Below are 12,582 nucleotides of genomic sequence, written 5' to 3'. Positions count from 1 at the left end.
TGGGAAATATTGGTTTGCACAGTGTCCATATGTTTCCTCATTCTGTGTTGAGTATATTGTTTTTTTCCCCCTTTTTCGATATTCGTATGAAAGTCAAATGATCAAAGCCAACTGAAATGAATGTAATCTAAAAGAGATCAGTCAGTGTTGTGTCTTTTTGAATTTAGATGCTTAGTTTTGGTAAAAATGCTCATTATATGAGATTTACTCCATAGTTCACTCAGGCTGATTACAGTCTATACAGTGGTGTGGGTCTTCCTGTGCACATTCTTTTCCAAACTGTAAGGGAACAAACCTTAAGACGGACAATGAACAATACGTTATAAATAACCCATCCTTGATTAACCCTTTAACAACATGTAAACACAAAAACATATACAACAACAATAGAAGGCTCTGCTCTCCCTGGCTGTTTGGGGTCATTTTCAGTGTCTGGGGGACTTTGGTTAAGTGTCTTAGCCTCCAGCATTGGTTTCAAAGCCATCTTCCCTTCACACACATCCTGACACACAAACAAACACACTTTATTGGCTATACAGAGTCAATAGTATGTTCTGAGAAAATTGCACCTGCACGTATTCACAACGACGCCAGCATTTAATGTCTTATATACATTCCTTAAACAGGTAAACAAAATAGTTTTTCCATGTTATTTTTTTTCCATGAAGCTGGCATTTTTTAAGCAACTTTTTAATGCGTAGCCTATTAATTTAACTTGAGTTGGCAGGATTTATTAACGCATAAAACATTCTTTGATAGAATGTTTTAAATCTGAAAGAAAATTGCCTTTGCAAACAAGCACCTATTTCGTGGAATAACCTGATTACAGCCTAGAAGTTTCTCTTTCTTTTTTGACAAATAATATTTCTACTTTTTTTTTTTTTTTAAGAATTTATTTCTGCCACTTACCCAGCTGATTCCCCGGACGTGAGGTGTTTTCTCACTGGTACACCGATCGGGTAAGATTTGGTAATTATAACTCCGAAAGAGATGCATGTTTCAGTAAGGTCCGATGTATGAACAATTATTTTACTTAAAGATCATCTGTTGCAGCAACACATGTCGAAAACTACATTTGCAATAAGGATTTGACAATCCCTGTTTAAGGACAACCGGACCTGCACGCTGCATTCCTACGTGCGTGAGATCTCCAGCCTCCGAATGCCATTCAAACCTGCTGCTCGCTGTCAGACTTGCCTGCGCGTTCTGGACAATCCAGTCGAGGCGCCACCCCGCGCTCCCGCCCGCGCTCCCGCCCCCGCCCCTGCCAGGGGGCGCGCCTCTCAACCCAGCATCCGCATGGATTATCCTCAGGTGTGTGTTTACATCAAAACTGAACGACTTTTACAATCGTACATGGATCGCGGAACCGTTTCCGCGACTGAATAAAAAAATAAAAGAGTTAATTGCGACTTTTTTCTCAGAATTGTGAGATATAAACTCACAATTCTGACTTTTTTTTCTCTCGCAATTCTGACTTTTCTCAGAATTGTGAGATATAAACTCGCAATTCTGAGAACATATCAGTCTTTTTTCCCCACTCAAAATTGGACTTTAACTCGCAATTGCGAGTTTATATCTCACAATTCTGAGAAAAAAAAGTCAGAATTGTGAGATAAAAACTGGCAATTACTTTTAAAAAAAATTTTATTCAGTGCCGGAAACGGGCTTCAATACGGAACTGACCGAAAGGGCGACATAATAATACATTATAATTCTACCAAATCCTTGTAAATGTACTACATAAAGTCTGTAAGATTGTACATTTTACATCCTAGTCTACATTTTAAACTACTAATAGTAGGCCTAGTAGTTAGATGTCTGATATAGTATGTATTTTTAAGCTATGCCTCTGGATAATTGATTTTTAGAATAGAGATCACGGTTCTCCCACTATTCTGAAAACAAAACTGTAGGCCTAGACAACCCAACAAGGCTAATTTAGGCTACTTGAGTAACTATGTTTGTAGCCTATTTGTACCAGACCTCAAAAGTAAGCCGGGCCCTGTTTTCGCTTATTTTTTATTCTTTGTGTGAACTGTGAAGTAATAATGGTAAACCTTCCTAAAGTGGGCACTAAGTTTACGTAGTATTGAGTAAGAGGCTAGTGTTTGATTAGGGTTGGAGCTAAACTCTGCAGGACACCGGCCCTCCAGGACCGAGTTTGGGCACCCCTGGTTTAACCCTTTCAAAGTCGTGTGGTGGAAGGTACCATACAGTAATGGTGCCATGTGCCATGGTGCTTTAGGTCAGTGGTTCCCAACCCTGGTCCTGGAGGCACCCCAACACTGCACGTTTTGCATGTCTCTTTAATCAAACTCCAACAGTGGCAGGTTGCATAAACCTCTAAGATTAGTCTTACGCATTAGTTTACGGATCATAACTTTTAAAGACATTTACATACAAATGTAGATTGAACTAGTTTGAATCTTAAAAGTAAGACTGATCACCCTTTAATTAACTGCTACTTGGTCTGACTAGTTCTGAAGACACAATTTTAACAAAGTGGTGGGTGTGTTTACATAACTGTTATTTGTGACGGGGCAAGTTGTCACATTGGCTGAAGTGTGAACACTAGCCCCGGTCTCCCCTATGGCTAAATGATTACCATATTCATATACCATGGTATTTAAAAAAAAAATAGTTTTTTTTTCTTAAAATGTAATTAAATAATATTTAAAAATCAAATTTTTTTTTTTAATTCAAAGTTTTATTTCAGCTTGTTGCCAAGGGAAACATTTTTCATTTTCATATAATTTAACATGATGTACTAAAATAACTCAAATTAAAACTGAATATATATATACATACAGTTTTTTGACATTTCTAACCATTTGAATGGACATGAACGAATGATCTGTTAAGCATAAAAAAAGTTTGGAACATTATAGCAATGAAAATTATAAGATATAGCGATGAAGGTTAATAAGTGGAATAAAAACAGTATCTTATTCCATTATTTTCATAGTACACTGAAGGATTATTTCATCTGCATCCAGAAATTTAGAAATTTGCATTACACATTTTTTTGCATCAAGCAGTAAAAGAGCCGCTTGAGCAGGCAAAATATGTTTAGCTCATGCGTTTGACTCGGTCTCTCCTTCAGTGCTCTTATCTGTGTGTTCCAGCTGCATGATAAACCTTGAGGGGGTGAGGATCAGGGGGCGTGTCCATAACCCACCTTACTTACTAATGCAGGTGCCAAGGTTGGAGTGAAGGAGTAAATGAACAGGAAACTGCAGCACTGGCTTGATTAAAAATCCTTCTGACGTTTGAATAGGACACATTTTACCCAACTCCTTTTTAAATAAGTTTTGAATGTTTACATTCTAATAAAATGGGTTTGCTTAAGTGTTTGATTTAGAGTTGGTGCATAAGAGAACAATGAACAATGAAAAAAGCAACCAATAGCTAAGTTTGCATGTCCACATAGAGAATATTAAGGAAATAATTGTAATTTTCTGTACCTTTTCAAGGGACGAGCGCAGAGACATCAGGAGGAATGTGTCTTCAGAGCACATGATTGCTGGAGCCTCTGAGGAGACAAAAGTAAAGAAGAAGAAGTCAGTACTGTTTGATTCAATCTGCTCTCCTAAATGGGTTTGCTTAAGTGTTTGATTTAGAGTTGGTGCATAAGAGAACAATGAACAATGAAAAAAGCAACCAATAGCTAAGTTTGCATGTCCACATAGACAATATTAAGGAAATAATTGTAATTTTCTGTACCTTTTCAAGGGACGAGCGCAGAGACATCCGGAGGAATGTGTCTTCAGAGCACATGATTGCTGGAGCCTCTGAGGAGACAAAAGTAAAGAAGAAGAAGTCAGTACTGTTTGATTCAATCTGCTCTCCATTTACTGTTACATCATGTTATCTCATGCTTATGATTTGTGAGATCTCATGACTCCCACAAAACCCAGTGGCAGGATGTTGTGAACTCCGATGAACAGTATTGTGTTTGCTTACTGTTTGTTTCCATACTTGCAAGTTGTTCCAAAGATAGAAACTCAAGCTCTTTTCCAGAATCTAGTGAGCTGCCTCACTGTCTTGCAGCTGCTTGCAACATCCTAACTCAAATCTTAAAATTTAATAATTTAGTATATTAAATAAATGTATATATAATAAATATATAAAATTATATACGTATATATCAAATATATGTTACAATACACACAGATTAAAAAATTTATATACTGAGTAATCCATAAAAATATTTATTTAAATAATACAAATGTATAAAAAGTATGTTAAATATAGTTTGTGTGTATATACTATATATATATAAATTAAATATATAAAATATATTTATTTAAAAGTAATAATATATTTTTTAAATATAATATTTAATTTATTTATATATCTAAAATATATTTTAAAACAAATATATGCATAAATACAAATATATATTTTATATTACTGTATGTATTATTTTCCTTGTCTCTGTCCGCCATTAGGATTTCAACAGGCTTGTCACAGGCTGTCTATTCTTGGATTGCCTTATCCTTGATTTTATGCAGTGCTGTCTTAGATTTGAGCTAAAACAGGTTATCTTAAAAGGCAGCATATTTTGCTGCCTACTATTTAGAGCAACACTGTCTAAAGATGCTGCCTAGGTGAACAGCTCACAGGGATTGGAACAGCACTTATATTAACGCTGGTGTCCCATGCTAACGATATTATTATCATTTACTAAAATGTATAATCTTTTTAAGCATTCACTTTAATGGGCATTGTCCCAACTTGGGTAGTACTGTATGTCATCCCCACTCACAGGTCACGTTAGGAACAATCTTAAGACATGTCCAAGCCTGAGAATGTCCATGTGGCTGGAGGTCAGGGAACATTACATAGTATTTGTTTAGACCCCGGCTATTGTTTCAGGAGAGTGGGCTTCCCTTCCTGGAGGACTGAAATATAACAACATTGAGTCACTAGACTGTTTTGGGGAGTCTTTCAGCCACTGCTGTTCCACTCCTCAGTCCAAAAAGGGGGAATAACAAGATCTGAATACAGTATGTTGCTGCTTTTTTACATATGTATGTAATTCGCCTTAGTTACTGATTGGGGATCAAAACACAGCACAGCATAACAAACAGAAAAGCGGTTTTGTTTGTACTTGCAATCCAAGCTGTAAACACCTTGACAAGTGTGTATTAGGTCTCACAGATTCTTCTTTTGAGCTAAATTAGTTAGGAACATTGATTTAACACTAACCACTTATGTGATAATGTGTTATGCTAAACTCCTGACTGTGAGTTATTAATGATTATGTGTATAATGCTGTAATTGGGTGGCTGCAAAGATTCCTTGAATTTGCACATTCTTTGGAAGTGTTTCAGTGTTTTGGCTCTGTTCACCTGCCTTCCTCCATAAGGGCCCCACAAATATTTCTCAACTGTTGTCCTGGGTTTATTATGTCTGTCAGCACTGCAGTAACAGACCCACAAAACCAGCATCTCTGGCCAAAACAGAAATGACTGCTGAAGCGAAAGCAGTTGGTGATTCAACATGAGCATGACAAAGCTGTGCCTGCAGCTGCGTGAGATGCAAGTATATGGCACCCATGACTGAAAAGATTTTGAGGGTCAAATCCCTTGAAATAAACCTAGCATGAAAAATAGCTTGTTAGAAGCAATGCCTGCAATCCTTACATGGGATCTTTTTTTTTTATATATATATATATTTGGCCTGCACACATCAGAGGTCTTCTTGACATTTTTTGGCATACAAAAATATAATTTTGACATTATTTGTAGTCAAAGTAGTAAAAACATATACATTGGCCTGGTTTCACAGACAGGGCTTAGACTAAGCCAGGATTAGGCCATAGTTCAATTCGGATATTTAAGTAATTTTTATAAACATGCCTTAGAAAATAACATTACTGGTGTGTGTCTTGAGACAAAACAAGGCAGTGATATATTTTAAGATCAGTCAGTGCAAGTTTATTTCAGTTAAAACGGCTCAGATTTACATTTTAGTCTGGGACTAGGCTTAAGCCTGGTCTGTGAAACCGGGGGAAAATGTAATATTTAGTCAAATTTGTCCCGTATTTTTCTCCCTAACTTTATTTTCCCCGTTAAGAAAAAGGAAATAACCTTATTTAGACATTCTACAGCATGACCAGAAGACAAGAATATAAAATACATTATTACACTTTTTTTTTTTTTAATTTACAGGAAATATAAATAAACCCCAAACTATTCATTTACTTGATTTGTTGTCATTGATGCATTTTGTAAAATATTAAATAAAAATGACAAAATCAGGTAAAGTCAGGGATTTAAATGTCCTGAATTTTGGTAAAAGGATAGTTAAAATGTCAAACCATTATATAAAGTGAATACCTACGAAATCATAAAACAGCTTATATTAAATTAGTTTACCTTCTAAGCTTGATGATCAGCATTTTCTGAAGCTTAAGTGCCTCCTTTCACTGACTATTTTATCTTTTCTTTTTTTGGGGGGGGGGGGCCATAAGTCTTTCAGTTTATTTGAAAGACTGAAAGGCTTTTCAGGCCTTATTTTGTACCCTGTTTCTAGAAAGTGCCATGCACACTAGTATTCCTGCATGCATTTGTGTGCTCACAGAAACAACAGAGAATACAACGCTATGTGATTTGATGTTCACAAACTTTCACAACCCTGGTCATGAGGTCTAAAACTCGCAAAACAGGCATTCACTTCCACAGAACAGTATTAGTTTTGTCTTACCGAGTCTGTTTTTCTTCTTAGCAGACAAGATCTGTTTAAAGAACGAAAGCATTCTGGCGTGTATATCCTCCATGTACGTCGCACTCCACAGCAGCTAATGATATAAACCCTATGGCCGATGTAAATGAAAGTAAGAAGATCCACAATCTCTCCATTTGCTTTGTGCCTGACTGCTTGTCTGCATATATGAAAGTGTATTCCTGTGTGTGTGTGTGTGTGTGTGTGTGTCAGTGGTTGCCTATGGCAAAAAGCGGTGCCAATGACAGAACTCAGAAATCCAGTTCTCCTGCATGTGATACTCACAAGGCACTTGAACGTGTAATTTGTATCAGATAGAGAAGCACAGGTTTAACTCAGATCAGATAGCAAGAGACACTTTAGATGTTTTAGACGGTCAAAATGTGTCTTTGTGCAGTGTAAATGAAAAGAGTCAGTGCAAGTTTATTTCAGTTAAAACGGCTCAGATTTACATTTTAGTCTGGGACTAGGCTTAAGCCTGGTCTGTGAAACCGGGGGAAAATGTAATATTTAGTCAAATTTGTCCCGTATTTTTCTCCCTAACTTTATTTTCCCCGTTAAGAAAAAGGAAATAACCTTATTTAGACATTCTACAGCATGACCAGAAGACAAGAATATAAAATACATTATTAAACTTTTTTTTTTTAATTTACAGGAAATATAAATAAACCCCAAACTATTCATTTACTTGATTTGTTGTCATTGATGCATTTTGTAAAATATTAAATAAAAATGACAAAATCAGGTCAAGTCAGGGATTTAAATGTCCTGAAATTTTGGTAAAAGGATAGTTAAAATGTCAAACCATTATATAAAGTGAATAACTACGAAAACATAAAACAGCTTATATTAAATTAGTTTACCTTCTAAGCTTGATGATCAGCATTCAGTCTTTCAGTTTATTTGAAAGACTGAAAGGCTTTTCAGGCCTTATTTTGTACCCTGTTTCTAGAAAGTGCCATGCACACTAGTATTCCTGCATGCATTTGTGTGCTCACAGAAACAACAGAGAATACAACGCTATGTGATTTGATGTTCACAAACTTTCACAACCCTGGTCATGAGGTCTAAAACTCGCAAAACAGGCATTCACTTCCACAGAACAGTATTAGTTTTGTCTTACCGAGTCTGTTTTTCTTCTTAGCAGACAAGATCTGTTTAAAGAACGAAAGCATTCTGGCGTGTATATCCTCCATGTACGTCGCACTCCACAGCAGCTAATGATATAAACCCTATGGCCGATGTAAATGAAAGTAAGAAGATCCACAATCTCTCCATTTGCTTTGTGCCTGACTGCTTGTCTGCATATATGAAAGTGTATTCCTGTGTGTGTGTGTGTGTGTGTGTGTGTGTCAGTGGTTGCCTATGGCAAAAAGCGGTGCCAATGACAGAACTCAGAAATCCAGTTCTCCTGCATGTGATACTCACAAGGCACTTGAACGTGTAATTTGTATCAGATAGAGAAGCACAGGTTTAACTCAGATCAGATAGCAAGAGACACTTTAGATGTTTTAGACGGTCAAAATGTGTCTTTGTGCAGTGTAAATGAAAAGATGTGGATGCCTTTTCAGATATGAACTTGCTATATTGACAGCATTAAATATTTTAGATTAGGATCAACTCACACAGATTGAGAGGACAATAGTCTATTAATACCCAGTCAGTTAACCTATAGTTAACAGCTGGAAGAATTGTTTTGCAGAGCCTTATACTTAGTTACCTCTAAAATATATGGCAGTGGAATAATTTATTGTACACCTCAAATACTCTATTGTCCTATTAAGTAAACGGAAGGTCATAATACAATTTAAATGATAATGACTGATAATTATAGCTGCTTGAATTATCCATGATGTTGACTGACTGTCGAATTTTGTTTCCCCAAATAGTTTTCTTCAGTGCCAGGGACAGTCTTGTCTTTCTTGTCTTCAAGGCGAGCACCAAATGTTCGTCTGTCTTGCGAAGTATCAATCTCTGAATGACTTTTTCTTTCTCTTTATCTCTCGCTCGATCTCTTAATGTCTCTCAGTGTTGTCTGTGAAGCATACAGAGGAAACCACTGAGTGTTGATCTCATTTGAATCGCTGAAGCCATGCGAGTTACCGGCTTCCTGCTGCTCTCTGATTGGTGACACAAAATGTGGCTTTGTGTTCATTTCATGAAGGTTGACTTATGAAGGTGTGCCTTTCAGTTTTTAACAGTGGAAATGGGGCCAAAGTACATCTGTGGCCTCTTGATTTGGTTCAGTCCTCTCTGGACTTTTATTGTGCATTAGCATCTGTCTGGCCAAAGATGTGTGCTCATGCTTAATCAACACTGCTTGAGATCAAAATTTTGATCATTTTAAATGGATACCATTTGGATGTTTTTTTCCTTTGTGCTGTTTATACGGTGATAACATCATGATGTCTACCTGCACAGTTAACTCATTACTATTGCACACTTTACACATTTTACATGATCACATTTTGTGATCATAAATAAATAATCACTAATTAATTGTATTTTATGTAATTGTATTTCATACATAGTACCCAAAGGCATGGCATTTTGTTCCTCGTGTATTCATATGCTTGAAGGACGATAAAGGGAATAGGTTGCAAGGAATGATGTTGAATGATTAATTCAGGGTGTAGCATTTCTTCTATTCTGTAATGGAATTTTATGCATGATCTGCATAATCAATGACGATGATCACTCGCGTTATGTAGACAACCTACATTTGCAATTGAGAAGATTATTATTAGTATTTAGTTTTTTTGTTTCACAATTACTGTAGTGCAGTGAGAATGAGTTTCACAGTTAGATGGAAAACCACTGAGCAGAGATCAAACGGATTAAAACCACCATCTTCAGTGCTGTGCAAACAACAAGAGAAACATGTGACATTATGTGTGTAGCCTCTAGATTTTTCTACACAGCTTTCCTCTGTTTTAGATTATTGCTATTTGTTTGTTTAGGCTGGTTTATTTATTCATACATAAGTATGGACAATCAAAAAAACCTTGTTTTGGATGCATTCCTATTTCACATCTGATGTATTACCATTGATTTTTGCAAGCTTCAGTCACACTTTATGCCCAATTTATACTGTAATTATTTACAGTAAATATGAGTGTTTAATTAGCATGCGTACATAATGAAATTCCCAGCAGTGAACGCACATTTAATGCATAATTATTTTTTGAGCACATTGTGATTAGCCATTGTTGACACGATGAGCACTGCAGTAATTATGAGTCATTCTATGAAATGAGAACCTTTTATTATTATTTTTTTTACAATATTTAAAGTACACACGTGTTTTGCGAGTTTAAACATATCATTTTAAATACAAATCTAAATTGATAGCATAAAAATGTTATTATTTAGTTGATTTAAATGCATTTTTTTTACATATCCATATAGTAATAAAACGTTTTGTTCAACTATTCAAACGTCCTCGACTGTGAGGTTGTTGATGGTTGCTATGGTGATACCGGGGAGCTCTTCCGGGTCGTGCAGTCGTGTTTACGAATAAGTAGCGCTGCATTACATAATCTCGCATCGATGGTGTAATCCTTCGCTTCAGCCTCTTGTTACAGCTTTACTGCAGTACTTTATACATGATTAATGGGTCCATACAGGATCTACATCAGTGTGGGTTATGCCACGTTCGGCATGTTGGTGGGATTTTCGGCGTTTATCGTGTGGAATGTGGTTTATAAACAGCCATGGACGGCGGCGATGGGCGGATTATCAGGTCTGTAAATAAACTCAAGGCCACAGACTCATTGTCTTCAGACATCCGCTGTCAAATATAGATATTTCACATCCTGTTTCTTTTACTGTCATGCTTTTTAATTCGTTGTTATTAACAACGGATGGGTGATCTTGCGGTCGGGAAGATCTCCGGATGTCACATTGTGTGTAATATAGTCTGGTGCAGTGTGTGGTTTGCTATCCCAATAGAGATATAATTGGCGATTATTAAATTTTTTTCTTATAAGGATCAGCCTGTTATCTTCTTAAAATGACTTTGGAAATCATCACCCATAAATATGCAGATTTCTGACTATTTCTCCCCAGAGAAAGAAAGAAAAATGTGTTTGTGTTTGTGTTGTGTGATTTTTTTTTTTTTAACACAAGATTTTTCAAAGTTTTAAATGAATTATTGGAGTAAGAAAATACTTTTCAGTTTTTCTACTTAAAAGTTTTACTTTTAACTCAAAGTGTTACTTGGAAATCTGTAAAAATATAGCGCAATGTACTGTATTAATATTAGGGAATTTTCCAAACTTATTATTTTACAGGTGTTTTACCTGTATTTTGAATTTGGCACTTAATTGCATTGTGTTTTAGGGTTAACGGAAATGTCCATAAAAGTATTGGATAATGTCAGAAAATTACCAGTACATTTTCTATTTCTTTCTTTCATTCATTCATTATTTATTATTATTATATATATATTTTTTACAGTGTACACCAATTATTCTTTCAATGTATGGATGTGTGTATGTTATGGGTTTAAATCTCCAGGAGTTCTGGCACTCTGGGCACTGGTCACCCACATTATGTACATTCAGGACTACTGGCGCACATGGCTGAAGGGACTCAAGTTCTTCATGTTTGTTAGTTCCGTCTTCTCCCTCCTGGCTGTTGCTGCTTTTGCCACATTCATAGCTTTGGCTATTATAGAAAAGCAATGTAAGTACCTTCACATGGACAGCTTTGTCTAATAAAATATCCCCCCCCCCACACACACACACAAAATCTTTATAATATGCATGTTTAAAGTGGATAGTGTGCTGTCTGTAATGCATTCTGTATGTTTTTGTCTTCAGCAATAACTGACCCCAAGAGCTTCTATCTGTCAGCTGTGTGGAGCTTCATGACTCTTAAATGGGCCTTTTTGCTGGGCATGTACTCCTACCGTTACCATCAGGAGTTTGCTGACATCAGCATCCTCAGTGACTTTTGATTGGCTCCTTCATCTCTAATAGATTTGTAGTTGCCACTCGGTGGCTTCACCTGCCAATGTGGAGATGGATGGATGGATCTCCTTTTTAATACCGTCTTACAGCCTCCTTGCTTTCACAGAAAAGACTCAAATCTCAGCCCCTCCTTCCCTCAGATCCCTGGAGTAAGAAGTCAGTGAACGTCTGTGATCTGCCTCTTTCCTGTCATTTTGAGTTAATAGAGGGTTTTATATTGATATTGGATAAAGGTATGTCAAGTGTTTTCGATAGCAGTTGATACACTAGGATTTGGTCACAGGTAGATGTTACTTTACTCAGGGCAGTGTCGCGCTCAAATGTCATATGTGAAATGAAGGCTTTCCTTCACTGTCAGAAAAAAAAGCACAAAAATTGTACATTTAGGGGTGCAACAGTTTGTCACTGGGCCAGTAGACCTTCTCTACCCCTTTATAAGGGTGCATATTAGTACCTGAGAGTGATTATATGGATTTCTAGGGTACCTCTATAAACCCTTTTGGGTGAATATGGTCCAGAAGTCTCATTTTTAAGGGACTGCTGTAGTGACAAGGTACAATTTTTGCACATTTTATTTTCTCTGAGTGTTGAATGAGTGTATAATGAAGGATTTTCACAGCTGTATCAAGGGTTTTCAGCCAGCATTGGTGGAATTGTCTTCGATTTAATATTACTATTGTTTTCAGACATAGATAGTGTTCTTTATTTTTTGCCATATGTTATTTCTTTTTAAATGTTGTTTATACTGAGTTATATTTATGATCGACTGTGTCCGGAACTGCATACTACCATACTAGAATTTCTGCAGTATGTACACTAGCATTTAAAAGTTAAGGTATTTTTTTTTTATGTTTATGAAAGAAGTATCTTATGCTAA

At 36.3% G+C, this 12,582-nt stretch overlaps 2 protein-coding genes across 4 annotated transcripts in view; one reads left to right on the top strand and one right to left on the bottom strand.

Annotated features, from left to right (window-relative positions):
* Positions 1 to 6,880, bottom strand: part of rapgef3 (Rap guanine nucleotide exchange factor (GEF) 3) — a 37,051-nt gene extending 30,171 nt beyond the window's left edge. The window contains exons 1-2 of one of the 3 annotated variants that reach the window (XM_016289861.1): positions 6,715 to 6,880; positions 3,727 to 3,794 (exon numbers count right to left, since the gene is read on the bottom strand). In XM_016289861.1, coding sequence (XP_016145347.1) covers positions 3,727 to 3,794; positions 6,715 to 6,787 — 141 coding nt within the window. In that variant the 5' untranslated portion in view covers positions 6,788 to 6,880. Of the gene's footprint in view, positions 1 to 909; positions 1,288 to 3,467; positions 3,535 to 3,726; positions 3,795 to 6,714 lie in introns of those variants that run through there. The other 2 variants (XM_016289878.1, XM_016289870.1) reach the window with 2 other exon arrangements.
* Positions 6,881 to 10,247: 3,367 nt separating this feature from the next.
* LOC107598487 (heme transporter hrg1-B-like) lies at positions 10,248 to 12,582 on the top strand. The gene is made up of 3 exons (XM_016289850.1): positions 10,248 to 10,474; positions 11,251 to 11,418; positions 11,556 to 12,582. Exons 1-3 carry the CDS (start codon positions 10,345 to 10,347, stop codon positions 11,690 to 11,692), a joined length of 435 nt encoding a protein of 144 aa, XP_016145336.1. The 5' UTR covers positions 10,248 to 10,344; the 3' UTR covers positions 11,693 to 12,582.

The sequence above is a fragment of the Sinocyclocheilus grahami genome, unplaced genomic scaffold, assembly GCF_001515645.1.
Source record: "Sinocyclocheilus grahami isolate Dianchi unplaced genomic scaffold, SAMN03320097.WGS_v1.1 scaffold13.1, whole genome shotgun sequence".
Taxonomy (NCBI): Eukaryota; Metazoa; Chordata; class Actinopteri; order Cypriniformes; family Cyprinidae; genus Sinocyclocheilus; species Sinocyclocheilus grahami.
The sequence above is the reverse complement of the archived record's forward strand: the minus strand, read 5'-3'. Positions and strand labels throughout refer to the sequence as shown.